Source organism: Streptopelia decaocto (assembly GCF_964273445.1).
Source record: "Streptopelia decaocto genome assembly, chromosome: Z".
Taxonomy (NCBI): Eukaryota; Metazoa; Chordata; class Aves; order Columbiformes; family Columbidae; genus Streptopelia; species Streptopelia decaocto.
The window spans coordinates 32,863,903-32,886,499 of NC_138657.1; the positions used below are offsets into that span (position 1 = coordinate 32,863,903).

At 38.3% G+C, this 22,597-nt stretch overlaps 1 protein-coding gene across 1 annotated transcript in view; it reads right to left on the reverse strand.

Annotated features, from left to right (window-relative positions):
• The window catches only part of CNTNAP4 (contactin associated protein family member 4), a gene marked incomplete at both ends in the record, with an annotated part of 249,687 nt that overhangs the window by 74,790 nt on the left and 152,300 nt on the right, over nt 1–22,597 (reverse strand). The window contains 5 exons of the mRNA XM_082075208.1: nt 2,495–2,756; nt 5,339–5,482; nt 7,439–7,623; nt 7,805–8,008; nt 22,031–22,178. Of these exons, the coding sequence (XP_081931334.1) occupies nt 2,495–2,756; nt 5,339–5,482; nt 7,439–7,623; nt 7,805–8,008; nt 22,031–22,178 (943 nt within the window). The remainder of the gene's footprint in view (nt 1–2,494; nt 2,757–5,338; nt 5,483–7,438; nt 7,624–7,804; nt 8,009–22,030; nt 22,179–22,597) is intronic.

Genomic DNA, 22,597 nt, shown 5'->3' on the forward strand with positions numbered 1-22,597 from the left:
ATCATTAAGCTCTCTGTATTCTGGCTTGAAAACTTCCCCGAAAGATTCCTATCACTCCAACGAATATACTCTATATAAGATTAAATTATTAATGCGTTCAAATCTTTAAATTGTTTCTAAGTACCAATGCAAAATGAAGTTCTCTTACATGTTATATTACTAGAACCAGCTTGGCTTCTTTTTCACCAATAATCGTCCTGCTTTATGAGTATGAAATACATGCTTATGTCGACTTATTGAATGAACTGATTCTTTGAATATCATTGTGTTTTATGCATCCATATTAGCCACTGTTTCTATGACATATTCCTCTGGCTAGTGGTCTCTGGTTGTCTTCCTTGTCCATATAGAAAATGCTCCAATCCTAGACTCATTTCCTCATCTTCATATATTCTTTGAAATCCCATTTATCTACCAAATATCTGTCATCCTGTTTGTCCTGCCTGAAGACTCATTCTGAAACAATCATTCTATCCACCTAGAAGAAAGAGGAAAAGTTCAATTTGTTTATATAAAGCATGAGAAACTTTGAGGTGGTTTTGATGTATGGAGTGTCAGCATTTTATGCTAGTGATGAAGCACTGCTGGGTGAAGGTATTGAAATTATCACACGAGGATGTTACTGCTTCTCACATTGTTTTTTAAAGTTGTGAAAGATGGAGATGGTGTGAGCTCTGTCTTGCTTTCATATTTCATGAAAGGAGCAGATTCCTGGCTGGCTCAGCACTAATGTCACAAATCAAGCACTAATGGCACTAAGATAACTGAGGACCCTCTTTATCAAGGAGTCCTTTTACTCCCAGACTGAGTGGAAGTGAAATTTGGCAGCTGTTTCTCAGGATTCCAGTTGTATACTCTCTAATATGACTGTATCTTACTATATTTGCCTCATCCTTTTGTCCTCATATATATATTTTTACCAACAAGGACATGACTTCAAAGAACACTAGAGAGCATGCTTTCTGAAAATCTCAGCTTAGCCTGAGGGCTTTCTAGCAGTGCACACTACCAAAAGTAGATGATCCAGTGTCGATTTTTTTGTCCTTGTTATATATGTATATAAATGTAAACTCAGAATTGCCGCAGCTTCGTGGAACACAACCTGTCCTCTATCCAATTTTAATGGACAGCTCTGTAATTGAGACCTCTAAAAATAACATAGTATTTATAACAATATTTATAGAGTGCACTATCAGCAAATTTACTGTTGACACCAAACTGGGAGGAGCCACTGACATGCCAGAAGGCTGTGCTGCCATCCAGCGAGACCTGGACAGGCTGGAGAGTTGGGTGGCAAAAAATTAATGTCTTGCATCTGGGTAGGTACAACCCCAGATTCCAGTATAAGCTGGGGAATGATCTGTTAGAGAGCAGTGTAGGGGAAAGGGACCTGGGGATCCTGGTGGAAAACAGGATGATCATGAGCCAGCACTGTGCCCCTGTGGCCAGGAAAGCCAATGGCATACTGGGGTGTATTAGAAGGGGTATGGTTAGTAGGTCGAGAGAGGTTCTCCTCCCACTCTACTCTGCCCTGGACAGACTGAATTTGGCATATTGTGTCCAGTTCTGGGCCCCTCAGTTCAACAAGGACAGGGAACTGCTGGAGAGAGTCCAGCACAGAGCCACATAGATGATTAAGAGAGTGGAGCATCTCTCTTATGAAGAAAGGCTGAGGGAGCTGCGTCTCTTTAGGTTGGAGAAGAGGAGACTAAGGGGTGACCTCATTAATGTTTATAAATATGTAAAGGGTGAGTGTCATGAGAATGGAGCCAGGCTCTTCTCGGTGACAACCAATTATAGGGAAAGGGGCAATGGATACAAACTGGAACACAGGAGGTTCCACTTAAATATGAGAAGAAACTTCGTCCCAGTAAGGGTGACAGAACACTGGAAAGGGCTGCCCAGGGAGGTTGTAAAGTCTCCTTCTCTGGAGACATTCAAAACCTGCTTGTACACATTCCTGTGTAATCTCATCTAAGCGTTCCTGCTCCAGTGGGGGGATTGGACTAGTTGATCTTTTGAGGTTCCTTCCAACCCCTAACATTCTGTAATTCTGTGATAACTTTATGGAAAAATGAGTTACTTGGTGCCTTGTGAAGGCTCTGACAAATGGTGAAAAACATCTTAATGGTTTAGCTTGACAGAACAAGAAATTACCTTGTTTACATTTCACAACTGAACAAGTTGTTTAGATGTCTAAAATTTCCCAAATTATACACATGAGATACTGTGTGTATATAAAGCTAAGGAGTCAACTTTGTAGCCTGTATTATTGCAAGTCACTTCTACTAAATCATAGTGGGAAATAATTAAACAAACAAACAAACAAAACCACAAGTGTTTGAGATTAAAAGTCACATAAACAAAGCATAGTTGCGCGCATACTAGTCATAGAACTAAACCAAGAATGTAACCACTAATTTAAATGACTTTACATTACCAAATTTTTATACACAAGAATCCTTGTGGGTTTTTTTTCCTTCATTTCTGTTACCTGCAACGATGTCACTCAGTGCTTTTCCTGCTTTATGAAGACTGATTTTAACTTTTCCATCACTCAGATATAAGAAGAATCCACCTGAAGCCTCATGTAGTTTGCTATATAAGAGAAGTCCCTCCTTGTTCCAGGTGCGAAACTGGAAACTGATGAATATGTCATCTTCCCCTGATTTGCCTGGCAGTATCAGGTAACTACTGGAGTTCAAAAATGTAACAGGAACCACTTGTGACTCTAAACATGAGAAGGACAGGTTTCCCTAGAAAGAAATGAAACAAATACAGCATTAGGAAGTTTTGGAGAAAAACGGTGATGAGAATTTTTGCGTGGAAACTACAGTTTCAAAACATTGTGCATAGATCCTAATATTTGAACATGTTAGTCTAAAAATCAAGTAGGAACATCATCAGTTTGAGAAATGATTGCCTAATTGAACAGAACAAACATATCTGCCTGAGAAAAGAGTGGCAAGGACTTTCCAGCAAATTAGGTAAGATTCTAACTTATATGTACAATTCAGGAGTTAGACAGACCTGCTTTATTTCTGTTCTAGCTCAGCCTCAGGAACCAATAGGGAGTTGACAAATTTCTGAATGTCAGATAAAATGCCACAGAATGCAAGGTTTGGTACAAATACTCACATAGGTCTAAATGGCTGTATGTAGAGAAAAATGTTGAGCTTGGATACTGATTGTTTAAGTCAGTGCTAAATTTGAGAAAGCAGTATTTTGCCAGACCAAGATGCAGTCTTTCCAAATCAATGCATCTGGAAATGTGCAGTGACCCCAATATTTGTTTTTTTCAAATAGTCAGAGAAAATTCCACACACAAACTCTTGCTACTTACAAATGTGAAACATACTCTTCATAAATAGAAAGAAATGAGGTTTTCAAGGAGGTCCATATACACCAGATCATGAGCTTTATTTAGGCATCTAGCCTTTTTTTTTTTGCTTAACTGCTTCTGAAATCACTGGTTCTTAGATAAACTTGTGGATTAATTTGTTGACAAACTGTGAGCTTAACCTGCATCTGTGGTTGTACTGGGTGATATAGATGAGAAGAATGGAATAGGAATAACACATATTTTGCATCTGTGTCAGAGTTAGTTAATACTTTATGACTACTGATAGTGATACAATATGCACTTTGAACTAATGACTTGCCAACACAATTTGAACTAATGAATAATTTGTTCTGTACAGATGATTACTAAAAGATCAATGTCTTTAGAATTTAAAATGCATTTAACTTATGTTAAACACAAAGAACTATTAAGCCTTTGAACACACATAAATCTTTGACCTTATAGTAAAAAAAAAAAAAAAAAAAAAAAAAAAAAGAAAAATACTCACTAGCCCCTGGCAAGGCAAGATGTTAAAGTTTATCAGTTTCTTCAAGGAAAATGTATAAATAGATAAAAGCTCTGTGTTATGACCTCAGCTGTAGAGAAATGAATAGTCAACTGAACTGACCCATAGTGAAAAGGAAGCCATCAGGTTAATGAACCTTGTAAGATGCTAAAAGCTTACCATCTGCAGCTTCTTCCTCCACATTATCTGGACCCCTGACTGATTCTGTATCAGACCAGGAAAGTCACTATTTAACAAGGATTTTATAGTGACATAGATAATTTCTGGCACGTTTACATAGTAAAACATCTGCTGAATAGTTTTGAAAGTAGCACAACAGTTTAAATCACTTGAGATTAAGATGACAAAGATTCCCATGACAATAATTTCAACATTCCCTTTTCACTAGTCCACACATTGCCTCCTATAACTGCCCTCTCATCAATATCCATCATCATTGTGGACAGGACATTATACGGAAGTATCAGTTCAGTTCATTCTGGAATATTTCAGTCGAGCTTCACTAGAGAAAAGATGTTTGTCATCCATTTTTTTCTGGGTCAGAGGACCAAATATGCTAGTTCATAGTCTGAACCAAAATCCAAATAAAAGATTTGGATCTTCAAAGTATGTCTTATTTTGTTAATTATTTTGAACTGATTGTTTGCATTATGACTCTGCATTTCATGCTGCTAAATATGTAAATATTGCAGATAGAGATGGGTCTTGTACTACTGGAGAGAAAAAACAAAAACAAACAAAAACAAAAAAAAAAACACAAACAAAAAGCACAAACAACAACAACAAAAAAGAAAAACAAACAAACAAAAAGCAAAACACCAAACCAAACCAAACGGCTTAGTAAACTTTATAGACAACCTCTGCAACACAGAAAGCTGGTTCATTATCGGAACCATTTCTGTAAATGATAGGGATTTATCTAATACAACTGTTGGCCACATCGCTATAAATGGATTAAACCACCAACATAAACTACAGCTTTTCAGACAAAGGGCAGTATAGATTTACAAACAGAACTTATATATCAAAATTATAATGCTCTGGAGAAAACAGAGTGGATCACTGTCCTAAGCAACAGAAGGCTTTTAAAATTTACTGCTGGTTTTCTTTCTAGTCAGGTACAGAAGTCAAAGCCAGAGCTTCAGTGAATTCAGATACATCTTATTTCACTCACTGTTTTTTGTATGCACACAACAGTGAGATACCACACAACAGTGAGAGATCTAACATATCTGTATATCAGATAAAGAACCTAGGAATAAAATGCATCCTCCATTCATTACTGGATAATACTGTACAGCAACAAATATAAAATATCGCTATTAGGTGATTCCTCACTTTTTCTTTCATTAAACAACATAGATTTTACTGGAACTGTGTGTTAATAGATTGCATTTGAAAGCAGCTGTTGTGTTTTTCTTTTCTCTATTTTACTTATTTTTTTCCTCTCTTAACTATGAATCTCTTACCACAAAGTAGATCTGAGATTTATGCCTCCTGGCCAGGTCAATAATGTTCACTCCATTATAATAAATATTTTCAAAACACCCATGAAAGTTCTTGCGTGACAATGTCCCTGATTTTCCAGGCACTGGGATCCCTCCAAAGCTGAGCTTAGAAAGAGAAGAGAAATCAATGGTACTATTAAATAATTTTCTAAGGAAAGAAGTTGTCAATAGCTTAAGAGCAGATGTCAAAGACATAATGAATCTGCTATTTCTTGGCTTTTTCCTTGAATCACATCTATGTATTAAAAGAACAGGCTGACAAAAATGAGCCTATATCAAGTCGTATGTGTGCACTAAAATATTCTGAAATGTTGACTTTATTCTTCTTCTGAGGGTGCCTATTAACAGTTGCTTAGTACAGAGTCTTTTTAGTTTTCACAGTCCATTACAATTGCAAAAGCAAGGAGAAGGAGGAGAAGGACCAGTACATGCATACCACACTAGACAGTGCAGAAAGGGAGAATTCACTAACAACTTCTTTAGGGAATTTGAGCCTGACTTCTTCACTATATGCAAATCATAACCACCATAATAGAGAACAAAAGTGCATCTAATTAAATTATTTTAGGGTAGATTCAAATAAACGAAAGGAGATCCTTTTTCTCTCTCAAAATGCTTAGCCTGTGCAATTCTTGGATGTGATGCTGTAGGCTTACCTGGGTTCAGAAAGACATTAGAATATTTAATAAAAATTAAAATCCACTGAGAGCTATTAAATTTAAGAATATCACTCTGCCTTAATAAGTCCCTGAGGCAGAAACTGTTAGAAAGCAGCAGATTATTTTAGGAAAGCATTGCTACAGGGTGACCTGAGTTATACTCATGCCTATGCTTCCACTCTTGGGCACCATGAGAAACAAGATGACAGTTTAAGTGAACTTTTGAACTCACTCATTCCAAAGCTATTCTGTCTGACATTGTAGAGAAGGTCAGTTTATACTATTTATCTCTTAAACTGAAATGTCACTTAATATTTAAACAATTTTATGAGAAAAAATTCATGTTTCATTACTTTATTAAACTGATAACTTTTTATCATCAGAATTTCAATTCTAAATGCAGTGGTTCACAAGTTTTTGGAAATTTTAGTCTTTTTTTTTCCCAGCTTTTGCTTTCCTTTCTACATTGTATTGATAAGGTATACTTCAAACTACAGTTTTTTAAGAGAAAAAAATCAATTTGCAATACTGGCTGATTTAGTAAAATAAATTTATTTGCTGATCAGTTAAAACTAATATTTGTTGTTCCTTTTTTCTCTCTCGCCTTTTTTTTTTTTTTTAAAAAAAAAAAGTTATTATGATCCCCCAAGCCTTGGTGTTGTAGCTTAGATTCAGAAATTTTTAACTGAATCATTAGTTTAATCTTGTGAACATCATTTTTGAAAAGGAATAATGCAGACACAGAACAGCTTGAAATCTTACTCTAAAATGCTTAAAATCTCAAATGGTTAGAACAATGGGTTCAAGATACTCTGCTCTGTCACTTATTGTCTCATCCAGCAAACAGGACAGGGGTAAATGTAAAGCAGCTAGTCATCATATTACAATGGTGAAATAGTGGCATTTTTAACCATAGATGGGAAACTCAGAACAAATTACATCTATTCCTTTTTATGAGTCTACAATTCATGTGAGAAAGATTTTTTCACAGTACATTTACCAGATTTAACAGGAATTTAAGTCCTAATCTAAACATCTCTAGAATGGTTTTATGCTGATTTATCATAATTTTCATCAAGCCATAAAATAATAGCTTGGAGTTGGGGCTCATTCCTTATGTTTACATACTGTTTATCACATTTACAGCACTACTGAAACAAAGACGTTAAAATAATGAATTCTGAGATGAAAAAAATGGTATTTTGAATATTTTGAGTTGTGAGTCTAGAGGAACATTAGTAATCTCAGAACATCTCTTCCTCTGATTCATTCCTTTCGGAGAAAGAAAATCCCTAAAGTCTTTAACACTTCAAACTTCCTTAAGTTCAGTGTCCTTTGCTTGTTTCACTGCATTTACATAACAAAGTTAATAAATGTAATAAAGGAAAGGTAATTTTCACACCTTATAATCAAGGTCCAAATAATTGAATTCTCCTTTTGCATGAAAATGATGAGTGTGTTTATCCACTGTAAAGTTTACTTGATTGTTAAAGTGCTCAATGAGAACTGAATGCCAGTGTTGATCATCCAAAAGGCTGCCCAGTGTAATATTAATTTGGGCATTAGAAGAATGAGTTTTAGTATCACCTTGAAAGAAGAAAAAAAAAACAAAACTATTAATTCCATGGGAAAATATAATTATCCAAATATAAACTGCTAGTTTATCATATGGCATACAATAAGATCCACTTAACAAATTTAAAAAAAAAAAAAAAGTTTTAGTCTCTAATAATACCTCATAACTATATTAGACTTTATGAGCTGTTACCTAAATTAATGAGAAGGGACAACTTCCCTTTAATTAATTCCAGGGTGATGTGGTCTCCATTTTGTCCTTCTCTGTGGAGGAGAATTCCATCACTTTGCATTGTCTTAAACTTCAGAGAAATCACATCTTTCTGTGCACTCATGAGTTTTTGATTAAATGTGTAAATTAGATAACTTTTCCCATCAAAGCCAACCACCTCGGACCCTAGAAGTAAAGAAATGAAAGATAATGTATAATGCTATGTCTACAAGAAACAGTTGCATGTTACTTCAATATGATATTAAGTCCCACCACTAACATCTCTAGATTCACCTGTGCCAAGTAAAATATAGCTTATTTCTGCTATTCATATTCTTCTCCAAATACTAAGACTGTCCTGTTTTAATTATGATGTTATCATTAGAAAATAAGGCAAGGTGAGCAGAAGAGATCCAGCTTCTATTCCAATCTAGTGCTAATCTCACATGCTGAAAGGTCTTTCTTGCCTTTGAGCCATTACGTAGTTTGACCGTTTCTGTTCTTGCTATATTCTTAGGGTAAGAATCTCTATTAATTCATCTGCAATTAATTATAATTAACAATATAAAGAAGTGAAAAAATATATCTGTTACATTTACCTGTTTTTCATGGCCTTCATGCAGAGAGTAGATTTAAGCCACTATTAAAATCAATATGGATATATGCACAGTAGTTCAAAATAATACCATGCCATATTATTCTAGGAAATAAAAATCTGCCAACTGTGAGTAGAGCCTTGTTCTCTCTCTTTTTTTTTTTTTTTTTTCTTTTTTCTGGCATCATAAATATATTACTAGTTTAACTAAGCTGCACTACAGTTTTTGTACTGGAATACAAGACTTTGACCATCAGTTTTCCAGTATGGACATCACAGAATCACAGAATTGTTGAGGCAGCCATGCACATCTGCAGATCATCCTGTCCAGCTTCCTCAGTCAAGCTAGAGTCACGTCCAGCAGGTTTCTCAGGGCTGTGTCCAATCACATTTTGAGTATTTCCAGGGGTAAAGGCTGCATGTCTCTGAGCAACTCATGCTAGTTTTCAGCCATCCTCACAGGAAAAGAATGTATTTCAGTTCATGCCCATTGCCTCTTGTACTGTCACTGTGCACCACTGAAAAGATTCTGGCTCTGTCTTCTTTACACCCTTCCATCAGGTATTAATACACGTTAGTAAGATTCCCTGTGACCCCCAGTCCCAACCCTCTCAGCCTTTCCTGATATGGCAGACACTCTAGTCCCATAATCATATTTGTGGCCTTTTTTTGTATTTACTCCAGTATATCCATGACTTTCTTGTAGTAGGGATCCCAGAACTGGACTGAGAAATTCAGATTTCAGATTCTCAGCCTGCTGGCAATACTCTTTCCAAAAACAACCCAGTATGCTGTTGTCCTTCTGTGTTGCAACTGCATGTTGTCAGTTTATGGTCAATCTGTTGTCTACAGGAACCCTCATGTCTTTTTCTTCAAAGTCACAGTCATCCCACCCCCCTTCCCATTTGTACTAGTAATTCCTTGGTGGGATTATTCCTCCACATGTGCAAGACTTATACTTCCCTTTGTTAGAACAGCATGACATTCATGTCAGCTCATTTCCCCAGCATGTCTGGGTCCCTCTAAATGACATCAAAATTGTCTGCTGAGTCAGTCAGTCCTCTAAATTTTTATTGGCTGTAGACTAGCTTAACATACACTCTGCCTTGTCATCCAGGTCATTAATGAAGATGTTAAACAGCATTGAAACCAGTATCAAACCATGGGTTGCACCACAAGAGAATATGCTCAGCTTGACTTTGTGCCACTGGCCACAACTCCCTCAGACAGGCAGTTCAGGTTTTTTCAGTCCACTTCGTTATACACTTAAACAGCCTGTGCTTACAGGTTTACTACAAGGATATTATTCAAGATGAATAACACCAAACACTCCCTTTCACTCACCAAGCCTTTTATATCACTGTAGAAATCTATTAGTTTGGTCAGGCATGTTTTCCCCTTCATAAAACCATGTTGACTACTGCAAATAATGTTCTCATTCTTTGTGTGCTTGGAAATGTTTTTTTTTAGGATTGTTTTCTCCTTCATCTTCACAGAGGTTGAAATGAGGCCGATTAGTTTGTAGTTCCTTCTTGCACTTGTTGATTATAAGAGTGATTTTTTTTTTTTCCCATTCTTTAGGAATGTCTCCCATTTGCTACTACCTTTCACAGATGAACAAATGTGTCCTCAAAATTACCATGGCTAATCCCCTCAGCATTCTCAGGTGCATCCCAATAGGCCCATGGAATTACACGTGTCCAACTTGTTCAAATGTTATATAACCTGACCCTTCTTCACTTAGGGTGTCCCTTGTTCTAGTTTTTCTTGTGGATCTGAGATTCCTGAATGCAAATCCTATCAGCAAAGCTCAGGGAGAAGAGGGCATTGGGTATCTTGGACATAGCCATGTCTTTTGCCCCTAGGTTCCCTGTGTCACTGAGGAGTGAACCTGTATTTTTCCTGGTCTCCCTTTTGCTCCTGATATACTTTTGAAAACATTTCTTTTTGTCATTCGTGATGCTTAGCAGTTTCAAATCCAGGTGGTTGGATTTCCCTAACCACATTCCTGCATGTTCAGATAATGTTTCTGTATTCTTCTTGGGTCATCTGACTTTGCTTCTATCTCTTTCATGCTTTATTTTTATTCCTAAGCTCAGGTAGAAGCTCCTTGTTTGTCTGTGCAGTCCGTCTGCTACTTTTGCTTGATTTTCTGTTTGTTGAGATAGACTTTTCTTGCACTTGGATGAAATGATTCTTGAAAGTCAATCCATTCTAGTGGATATCACTTGTCTTCAGGACCAACTTCCATTTCTCTCTTCCAGTCAGTTCCCTGAGTATGAAAAAGCCTCCTTTTCTGATGGCCAGGGTTATGTTTCCACTATTTGTCTTGTCCCTTCTCTCAGGATCTTGAACATCAGAGCCTCATGATCGTTGCAGGCAAGGCTGCACCAGCTTTCATGTTTACCATCAGTTCTTCCTTGTTTGTAAGTATGAGGGCAAATACTGTGTCTTCTTTTCAGATTCTTCACCACCTGTGTTGGGAATTTATCATCAAAGAGTTCCAAAAAACTCCTGGATTGTTTATGCCCAGCTATGTTGTCCCACCAGCAGATACTGGGATGATTAAAGCCCACAGTAAGGATCAAATCTTGTGAAACTAAACCTTCTTTCATTTGTCTGAAGAAGTCCTTATCCATTTCTCCCATATCAGGCATTCTTTAGCAGACATCCACCACAACATCTTTGGTTCATCCTCTTATCCTAATCTACAGATTCTGAGCTGTCACATCATCTGTTCCTAGGGAGAGCTTTATGCACCCCTCCTGCTTGCTCATGTTAATGTTGACTATCATTCCTCATTGTCCTGGATGGTCCTTTCTAAACAGTCTCTAACCATCCATTGCACTACTCCAGTCATGCAAGCTATTCCACCATGTGTCTGTGGTCATGGTGAGATCAAGTCTTTCAAATGCTTGAAGACATCAGTTTCTTCTGTGTGTTCTGCAAATCATATGTGTTAGCACACAAGTACTTCAGAAAGGCATCCACTTGTGGTGATTTCTCAGAAAAAAAGAAAAGGACTACCCCATCATGTTGTCCTCACAGTGGCACTTCCTTATTTGTGTGATGGCACTTGAGATGGTCAAGTGTTTGAACTTCAGCCCTGGCTCATTGTTTCCATGGTCTCTCTTGTCTGTGCTGCCCTGAAGTCCTTCTCAAACCATTTTGGGCCATCATTTACCTCCCCCATCATTCCTAGTTTTGAGCTCTCCTCACCAGGTTTTACCCTACATGGTCAGATGGGACTCACCTCAAGAGACACCTTCATAACATAGAATCATACAATAGTTGTGGTTGGAAGAGACTTTTTAAAGATCATCTAATTACAATATCCCTGCCATGGTCAGGGTTATCTTTCACTGGACCAGATTGCTCAAAAAGTCTGTACAACTTGACCTTGAACTTTTCCAATAAGAGGTCATCCACAGCTTCTCATGTAAATGTGATGATCCTGATGGTCTCTTCCAACTGAAGTGATTCTATTATTCTGTGATTCTATGTCACCATCCTCATCATAAAAAAAAAAAAATTAAAATAATAATAATAGAAAATCCTTGTGTCCATTCTAAATATAATTTCTTTCAGTTTAAAACCATTACTGTCCTGTCACTACAGTGTCTGCAAAAAAATTCTCTCTCCATCTCTATTATAAGCCCCCTTTAATTATTGAAAGGCTAGAGTTAGATCCCCCCAGAGCCTTCTCTTCTCCAGGCTGAACAACTGCAACTCTCTCAGCCTTTCTTCATAGGACAGGTGTTCCAGCCCTCTGGTAACTTTTATGGCTCTCCTCTGGACCTTCTCTAACAGGTTCATGTCTTTGCTGTGCTGAGAACCCCAGAACCAGATGCAGTACTTCAGCTAATGTTTCGTGAGAGTAGAGTAGAAGAATCACCTCCCTTGACCTGCTTTATTCTGTACTATAATAGACAAAATAATAAACTCCTAAATTTTACAGATGAAGTAAGAGTAATATTGAGGAATTTGTAATATGGTATTATGGTTATATGCTTTCTGATTTACTCACTTACATTTGTACTTCTCATGGCTGCTAAAAGATGGGTACAGTTTACAGCTCCATGACAGTACTCTGGTAAAATCTATTTTCTTTTTAAAGGAGAAGGAGAAGGAGAAGGAGAAGGAGAAGGAGAAGGAGAAGGAGAAGGAGAAGGAGAAGGAGAAGGAGAAGGAGAAGGAGAAGGAGAAGGAGAAAGAAGGAGAAGGAGAAGGAGAAGGAGAAGGAGAAGGAGAGGGAGAAGGAGAAGGAGAAGGAGAAGGAGAAGGAGAAGGAGAAGGAGAAAGAAGGAGAAGGAGAAGGAGAAGGAGAAGGAGAAGGAGAAGGAGAAGGAGAAGGAGAAGGAGAAGGAGAAGGAGAAGGAGAAGGAGAAGGAGAAGGAGAAGGAGAAGGAGAAGGAGAAGGAGAAGGAGAAGGAGAAGGAGAAGGAGAAGGAGAAGGAGAAGGAGAAGGAGGGGGAGGGGGAGGGGGAGGGAGGGGAGGGGGGAAGGGGGGCGGGGTGGGGGAGGAAAGAGGAGGGAAGAAGAGAGGAGAGGAGAGGAGAGAGGAGGGGAGGGGAGGAGAGGAGAGGAGAGGAGAGGAGAGGAGAGGAGAGGAGAGGAGAGGAGAGGAGAGGAGAGGAGAGGAGAGGAGAGGAGAGGAGAGGAGAGGAGAGGAGAGGAGAGGAGAGGAGAGGAGAGGAGAGGAGAGGAGAGGAGAGGAGAGGAGAGGAGAGGAGAGGAGAGGAGAGGAGAGGAGAGGAGAGGAGAGGAGAGGAGAGGAGAGGAGAGGAGAGGAGAGGAGAGGAGAGGAGAGGAGAGGAGAGGAGAGGAGAGGAGAGGAGAGGAGAGGAGAGGAGAGGAGAGGAGAGGAGAGGAGGCCAATTGATTTTATCCCCATAATACAAAAGACTATCTGTTAAAATCAATACAGATTGAACAAGATACACACAAAGGAACTGTTAACACTATAACAAGCTCATAGACAATTCACAGTTCATAAGTAATGAAGGAAAAGGTAATTACCCTTGAAAGATACATTTGTGAAATACAGAAGATGTAAAGGACACATTAAAATATGAAGTTATTTTTCAAATGACTGGTTGACTTCTTGGAAGTCAACAGAAAATTATTATCTATTTACTAATTTTATTTAATTTCACTAAAAATATTTCTTCACATTGTCAGCATGGAAATGTTGACATGGAAATGTCTGCCAGAAGCTGTCCTGAGGAGCCCTGTATGCCTGAGACCCCAGAGGAAGTCAGAACAATGGAGGAGTTTGCCTTAGTTGGTGAGGACTGGGTTAGGGAGCAATTAAGCAATTTGGATATCCATAAATCCATGGGTCCAGATGGAAAGCACGTGTGGGTGCTGAGGGAGCTGGCCAGTTGGGAAGAATATAAGGCTGCTGTTAAAGGATGTAGGAAGGCAGCTAGGATAGCCAAGGCCTCCTTAGAATTACAGCTGGCAAGAGGGGTCAAGGACAGCAAAAAGAACTTTTTCAAATATATAGCAGATAAAACTAATACCAGAGGCAATGTAGGCCCACTGATGAATGGAGTGGGTGCCCTGGTGGCAGAAGATACAGAGAAGGCAGAATTACTGAATGCCTTCTTTGTCTCTGTCTACTCTGCCGGAGGCTGTCCTGAGGAGCCCTGTACCCCTGAGACCCTGGATGAAGCCAAGTCAATGGAGGAGTTCGCTTTAGTTGATGAGGACTGGGTTAGGGAGCAATTAAATAGTCTAGCCATCCATAAATCCATGGGTCCAGATGGGATGCATCCGTGGGTGCTGAGGGAGCTGGCTGAAGTCATTGCTGGACCACTCTCCATCATCTTTGCCAAGTCTTGGGAAACGGGAGAGGTGCCCGAGGATTGGAGGAAAGCTAATGTCACTCCAGTCTTCAAAAAGGGCAAGAAGGAGGACCTGGGTAATTATAGACTGGTCAGCCTGACCTCTGTCCCTGGGAAAGTAATGGAACAGCTTATCCTTGGTGCCATCTCAAGGCATATCAAGGATAAGAGGGTTATTAGGGGCAGTCAGCATGGCTTTACCAAGAGTAAGTCATGCTTGACTAACCTCATAGCCTTTTATGAGAACATAACAAGGTGGATGGATGATGGCAGAGTGGTGGATGTGGTTCACCTTGACCTCAGTAAAGCCTTTGACACAGTCTCCCACAGCATCCTCACAGCTAAGTTGAGGAGGTGTGGTCTAGACAATACAGTAGTGAGGTGGGTTGCAAACTGGCTTAAGGAGAGAAGCCAGAGAGTGGTAGTCAATGGTGCGGAGTCTAATTGGAGGTCAGTATCTAGTGGAGTGCCTTAGGGGTCAGTACTGGGGCCAGTATTATTCAATATATTCATTAACGATTTAGACGAGGGAATAGAGTGTACTATCAGCAAGTTTGCTGATGACACTAAGCTGGGAGGAGTGGCTGACACGCCAGAAGGCTGTGTTGCCATCCAGCAAGACCTGGACAAGCTGGAGAGTTGGGCGGGGAATAACCTAATGAAATTTAACAAGGGAAAGTGTAGAGTCCTGCATCTGGGCAGAAACCCCAGGTTCCAGTATAGATTGGGAAATTACATATTAGAGAGCAGTGTAGGGGAAAGGGACCTGTGGGTTCTGGTAGACAACAGGATGACCATGAGCCAGCACTGTGCCCTATGGCCAGGAAGGCCAATGGCATCCTGCGGTGTATTATAAGGGGGGTGGTTAGTAGATCGAGAGAGGTCCTCCTTCCCCTCTACTCCACCCTGGTGAGACCACATCTGGAATATTGTGTCCAGTTCTGGGCCCTTCAGTTCAAAAAGGACAGGGAACTGCTGGAGAGGGTCCAGCGTAGGGCAACAAAGATGATTAAAGGAGTGGAGCACCTCCCTTATGAAGAAAGGCTGAGGGAGCTGGGTCTCTTTAGTTTGGAGAAGAGGAGACTGAGGCGTGACCTTATTAATGTTTATAAATATATAAAGGGTGAGTGCCATGAGGATGGAGCCAGGCTCTTCTCGGTGGCAAACAATGATAGGACAAGGGGTAACGGGATCAAGCTGGAACACAAGAGGTTCCACTTAAATTTGAGAAGAAACTTCTTCTCAGTAAGGGTGACAGAACACTGGAACAGGCTGCCCAGGGGGGTTGTGGAGTCTCCTTCTCTGGAGACATTCAAAACCCACCTGGACATGTTCCTGTGCAACCTCACCTAGGCGTTCCTGCTCCAGCAGGGGGATTGGACTGGATGATCTTTTGAGGTCCCTTCCAACCCCAAACATACTGTGATACTGTGCTAGACCACTCTCCATCATTTTTGTAAGTCTTGAGAAAAAGGAAGAGGTGTCTAAGGACTGGAGGAGAGCAAATGTCACTCCAGTCTTCAAAAAGGGCAAGAAGGAGGACATGGGTAACTATAGACTGGTCAGCCTCACCTCCATCCCTGAGAAGGTGCTGGAACAACTTATCCTTGGTGCCATCTTTGGTGCCTTGGCTTATCAAGGTATATCAAGAGGGTCATTAGGGGCAGTCAACATGGCTTCACCAAGGGGAAGTCATGCTTAACCAACCTCATAACCTTTATGAAGACAGAAGGGGGTGGATAGATGATGGCAGCGCGGCAGATGTGGTCTACCTTGACTTCAGTAAAACATTTGACACAGTCTCCCACAGCATCCTTACAGCTAAACTGAGGAAGTGTGGTCTGGACAATTGTGTAGTGAGGTAGACTGGGAACCAGCTGAAGAAAGAAGCCAGAGAGTCGTGGTCAATGGGTCAGAGTCTAGTTGGAGGCCTGTATCTAGTGGAGTGCCTCAAGGGTCTGTACTGGGACCAGTATTATTCAATATATTCATTAACGATTTAGATGAGGGAATAGAGTGTACTATCAGCAAGTTTGCTGATGACACTAAGCTGGGAGGAGTGGCTGACACGCCAGAAGGCTGTGTTGCCATCCAGCGAGACCTGGACAGGCTGGAGAGTTGGGTGGGGAAAAGTTTAATGAAAAATAACAAGGGCAAGTGTAGAGTCTTGCATCTGGGCAGGTACAACCCCAGGTCCCAGTATAAGTTGGGGAATGTCCTATTAGAGAGCAGTGTAGAGGAAAGGGACCTGGGGGTCCTGGTGGACAGTAGGATGACATTGAGCCAGCATTGTGTCCTGGTGGCCAAGAAGGCCAACAGTATTCTGGGGTGTATTAGAAGGGGTGTGCTTAGTAGGTCGAGAGAGGTTCTCCTTCCACTTTACTGTGCCCTGGAATACTGTGTCCAGTTCTGGACCCTCAGTTCAACAAAGACAGGGTACTGCTGGAGAAAGTCCAATGCAGGGCAACAAAGATGATTAAGAGAGTGGAGCATCTCCCGTATGAGGAAAGGCTCTTTAGTTTGACGGAGACTGAGGGGTGACCTCATTAATGTTTATAAACATGTAAAGGGTGAGTGTCATGAGGATGGAGCCAGGCTCTTCTCGGTGACAACAAATAGTAAGACAAGGGGTAATGGGTACAAACTGGAACACAAGAAGTTCCACTTAAATTTGAGAAGAAACATCTTCTCAGTGAAGGTAACAGAACACTGGAAGAGGCTGCCCAGGAGGTTTGTGGAGTCTCCTCTGGAGATATTCAAAACCCTCCTGGACATATTCTTGTGTAGTCTCTTCTAGGTATTCCTGCTCCAGGAGGATTGGACTGGATGAGCTTTTGAGGTCCCTTCCAATCCCTAACATTCTGTGATTCTGTGTAATTCTGTGATTCTGTGAAATGAATTCAGTTCAAATTAACTACAGTACTTGAAGTTGCTAATCTATATTCCATTTTCAAAAACTCTTGTCAAGTGAATGCAGCTTTATTTTTAAATATAGTTTTTTGTCTTTTTCACATGTTTATAATGCACTTCATTTTTGTGAAGAATTCAATTACCAAATGTACAGTGAACAAATATGACATTCTACCTAAAAAGGAATCCTAGGTTGACTATTTTACTTCATTATGTTACTGAATTAATGTGGACAGTAAAATAAATAATCAATATTAAACCTAAATATTTAATATGAAGTTTAACAGCTACATTAAAAACTTAAATAATAGAATTTGTACATTGTTATGTATCTATCAAACCAGCTAGCTATATATATTCTTATTAGATACTGATACCAGCAGGGTTTTTTGATTGGGAACATACTTTTCTTATTACTTATCGAGACAAAAGCATAAACAACGTTTATCACAGCTCTCCAAAATGTCTTTCACTATTCTGCAGCACTAGCTCCTAAGAAGCAAAATCTACTCTGTCCAAATTTGAAAAATAAACAAAATCAAACCTTCTCCCTACCACCATGCATGAATGAAGATTGCTAAAAAACTGCAGATGTTAATCAATGTTTCACAGACATTTTGTCTTCACCATCTGTGCATTACCACTAGAAATAAATTGAAAGAGTTATGAGAGATAAAGCTTGTGTGTCCTACAACATTATCAGGATAGAAGGAATGATCCCAAATACCCAGGGTGCCACAACATTTTCCTTTTTCATATTTACTAACTACTCTCAGCTCAACTCTAATAGTGTCTGGGCTTGAACATCAGTCTCCACAGGTTTTCTTTACTATTATAAACAAGGAAAATAAGAAAGGGTGGATTTGCTTTGTGAACACTCTTTTTTTTTTTTTTTCCTTTTCTTCACAATCACAATCTATCTTTCTCAAATTGATTCAATCTAAATCATAGGTATACTGTGAGAATACCTTACACTTCTGAGAAACTAAAAATTCTGGAAGCCTCCTCACATATCATAGATCAAGAGTTCTAGAGATCATGAATAGAAGTTTTAGTTGCAATATCTTTCTTTGAGAAACAGTTTTATTTTTGTTGATCTTTAAATTAGTTAATTGCATGATTTATAAGGGAAAAAAAAAAACAAAACAACAAACAAACCAAAAACCAGACTTAAAACAATGCAAACTGTTTTGGTTTTTTTGTTTGGTTTTTTTTTTTTTTTTTTAGATATCCTTAGCCCTGACCAATTTTATCAAAATATGCAAACTGCCCTCTGGCCCTTCCCAGTTTTGAAGAAAGCAGACATGAAAAGGTTCACAGGGTTCAGAAAAGTTAGGTAAATTGCATCTTAGATATTGCTTTAAGCAAAGCCTTTTGGGGAAAATAAAATTGTTCATGATCTAACATATTTAAAATAGGCTTTTTTTTAAAAATCACATTTACATCAAGCCCTTAAAAATGCATTATCCCCGTTATGGAAGGAATGAGAAGTCCATCTTTGGGAGATGTAACTGTGCCATCGATTTTATGCATTCCAACCAGGAAGGGAATGCTCAAAAAGCTTCAACACATTTGTTGATAGGATCTACATCTCATGACGTTTTAATGAACAAAGTGCATTTAGTTCCCAGCTATTTTTCTCTTACAATTTCATACACTTTTCATTTCTACATTTAAAGCTACCTTTATGTCATATGAAAAAGCTGTTTTAGAGGATGGAATGAGAAAGATAGTGTTGTAATGAAGGGAGAAAAGGATAAACCAAAGAGACTTCTAATTTTCCTTTTTTTAGTGCCAGGGGATAGTTTAACCTCAACTCTGTTTTATACAGCTTAGCTGTCACAATCTGACATTTCAGGAACAAGACACAGGAAATATCTGCAGAGATTAATCAGTCTCTTTTCGATGTGTTAAATAGGAAGAACTGAATGAGATTTCTTTTTTGGCATCACAGAGTGTTTTGTAGTCATGACACAAGAGGATTTTGTCTGCAGACAAAAAAAAAAATATAGAAGAGATGCAAGAACACTGAGGAATGTAATAGAGGTAGCAGAGTGAGGAAGGAGAAGAACTAAACATAAACAATACAGAGGATCTCTTTTAGTGTTTTAGTGTTTCAAATAACTCCTTAACTTACTACCCTTACTTGGTCTTTCTATTCCATAAGTACTAAAAGGCGAAAATGGAAGGATTTCTTCTAGATGCATAAAATGTGACAGTTCTTGGCCTAAAAAGTTTATAGCAAAAAAGCAGGTCAGTGCAAAAAAAAAAAAAAAAAAAAAAAACCAAACTCATAATAACCTGGTTTATCATCTGAACACCTATGACCAACATTACCCAACCTCATTGAGACTGTAATTAAAGGGGAAATGTTAGTTCTGAGGATAATGGTCTAAGTTATTCAGAGCAGATATTTGACTGGAAAATAGCAGAGCAACAACAACTTGAAAGTAGTGACAACAGTTGTCCTGTAGGTATTACTTTACTAAGATAGTAAAGACTTATTTTGGATGTAGCAGACATGCAATTTTCCAGTATCACTTTATGGAATACTGAAATCAGCTTTATATATTCTTGCAGTTTTAGTTTTAGTTCTGTAATTTACAACTGATAAGACTGAAGGAAGAAATTACTTCATTTGCACTTGAATACAGAACACAGTCCACATACTTGGTTGGAAATGGAGAGTTGTTTACTCTTACAATATAAGACCCAGTGAGCTCTCTCTGAAGGGATGAATGAAAAATGGGAAATCTGGAAGGTGTGAATTAAAGTTAAAATAGATATCACTGGCATTTCTACTTTTTTTTAATTTTATGGTCCCACCTGAAAAAGTACATAGTAATTCAGAAACAGACAGGCATAATTACTGTAACAATAACTACATGTCCTGCATGTTTCTGATAAACAGAGGAAAAGACTAGAGAGAAATAGTTCATCTTTCAAATTATTAAATGTATTTTACAACTATAAGACTATAATCACATGGTTTGTCTTCAACAACAACCACTGAATTGAACTCCTAAAACCATATGGTAATTCTAGATGTTCAAAAGAAAAAAATGATAAACAGTCTGCAATTCATTTGGAATGAAAGCATTCACAAATAGGAAAAACTCCAAGCATTTCAAGAACTCACAACATCATCAATATTAAGAAAATTTTAACCAGCTTAAAATTTTTCTATATTTTTTAACACAATCACATTCTTTATGTACTGTATTACCATGGATAATGGAAGAAGTAATATTCCTTTTAAATTCAGCCTAATCTTAGAATGATTTGTTTCCATACTCTACCTATAGGATTGACCCTATACCAATAAACTAAAATACAGAAAAATACATAATCTTCCTCAAAAGTTGTTACTGACAACACACATGTTTTCAGTGTTTAACTACTTATTATTTTTAACCTTTTTATCCTTTAGACTTGTAGATTTTTCCATTGGCAACATGGCAATAAGAATATAAAAAAAGGCATACGATATCTTGCAAGGTGTGATAGATGAAATGACAGTAGTGAATATAGATAATTAATATCTATAAATTTTAAATCTGTTCAAAGGAGCTCTTCAGTGTGGAAATGTTTGAGAACAGGGCTTTCTGTAAGGATTTCAACGTTGTCAAATGCATGAGGTATAGGACCAGGAGAAAGCAAAGGAGATTCATTTTCAGTGAAGCTTAGAGGCAAGAAAGAAGGCATTCTCATCAAGTACCACAGAGATTTCAAATGGAAGACCCAGATGAGCTTTCAGCTGGGAATGATAAAGTCATCTGTTCAGCCTCCATTTCTAACTTTTAGTAGTCCTTGTACTTAAAACAGTGGAGAGTAAGTTAAATCTTGGCAATATTTCTCTGTTACAGCAGTAGTATTAGATTGTTCCAGGAATCATAAGTCATGAAACCATCCTTCAGGCAGATGTCACTGAGGAATTCTGTGTTTCTAGCTTCTCACACCTTTCTCCTGACATGAGCAGTCTGTTTTCTGGGATGGGGCAGTTTACCTAATTTCTGAGGTGACCCTATCTTCTGCAGCCAGGTTGAAATTTCCAATATCCTTATATCATGACCTTGGATAATAACAAATGGAAGTAGAAGAGAGATATACAGACACCATGTAGAAGAGAGCAGCTGTGTAGAGCATTACTTAAGCATAGAAGTTGAGAAAACAATAGACAAAAGTACTTAAAATGAGCAATTTAAAAGGTTGCTTAAAAAAACCCTGTTTCCCTCATGAAAAAAAGATGTGGAGAACAAAAAAGCAGTAAACAACTTGCTAAGAGGAATATTTTTCTAAAATGTCCAGGGATTAAGAACCGTTACAGAAAGACAACAGGAAGATTTACATTATCCACCAGATCAATACAACCGTAACATTTATGTATTCTTCCAGATGTTTATGTCAGTTATTAATTATTTGTTAATGAAAAAAAAATAGTCAAAAGTACTCCTTAAATATATAACAACTTTGAAGCATCCTTCAGTTGTGTATTTGTGGGTCTGCCTCTTTATGGTCTTATTGGCTCATTTTCCACATTTCATCCTTCAAGTAGAAAGTATACAATGTTAAGATGCAGTTTATAAGACTATAAAAAAAAAAAAAAGAGTTCACAGTAAATCAATTATTAGATTATGCCCACATCATTCATTCCAACACAGAGGAAACTGGAAAACAAGCATCACATATTGTTAGATAATGAGGAAATAGTGAAGTCTGCACATAAACTTATTGAATCAGTTTTTTATCAAGATTAAATATAAGCTTAGAAATATCTGCTTTCAAGTGTAATTTAGATAGCAAAAGACATTGATGAATAGTCATTTCATTTAGCTGACTCAGCAAAACACTTACCATATGTGCATCCATACACTTCAACGCGCATTCCAATTCTGCCATTTGGATTCCAGTCCAAAGGCACAAAACGGAGAAATCTTGCTTTAATGGAATGCTGAAGCTTATAGTATACGACACTGTCTGCATTTGTGTTTCCAGAAAAGGCCTAGAAGAAAATTAAAAAGAGATAAGCCACGTCCATGCTGAATACAGAAATATATGGAGGTATTGCTGAACTTTTCATTTTACGCTCTCATCTGGAAAACAGTCAGGCGCAGGAAGACAATGCAATTGTCAGTGAATTCCACAGGAAGAACTTTTCGATCAATCTTGATTATTCTGGATCAAGTGTTAACTCATCTATGCACTCAGTACTGACACCACACTTACTGAAAAACCTCACACCTTCTAAAATTTAAGTGAATGAAGCATTTCAAAACCAAACAATCCTCTCACAAAATGTATAGAACATCCTGGATTTTCAGTGTGTTGTACCATCTAATACTTTTTCATGAGAATGACCTCTGTGATTTCCTCTTCCTGAAATGTCAGAGAAATTTCATTGCAAACCTGTGTTCTAAATGT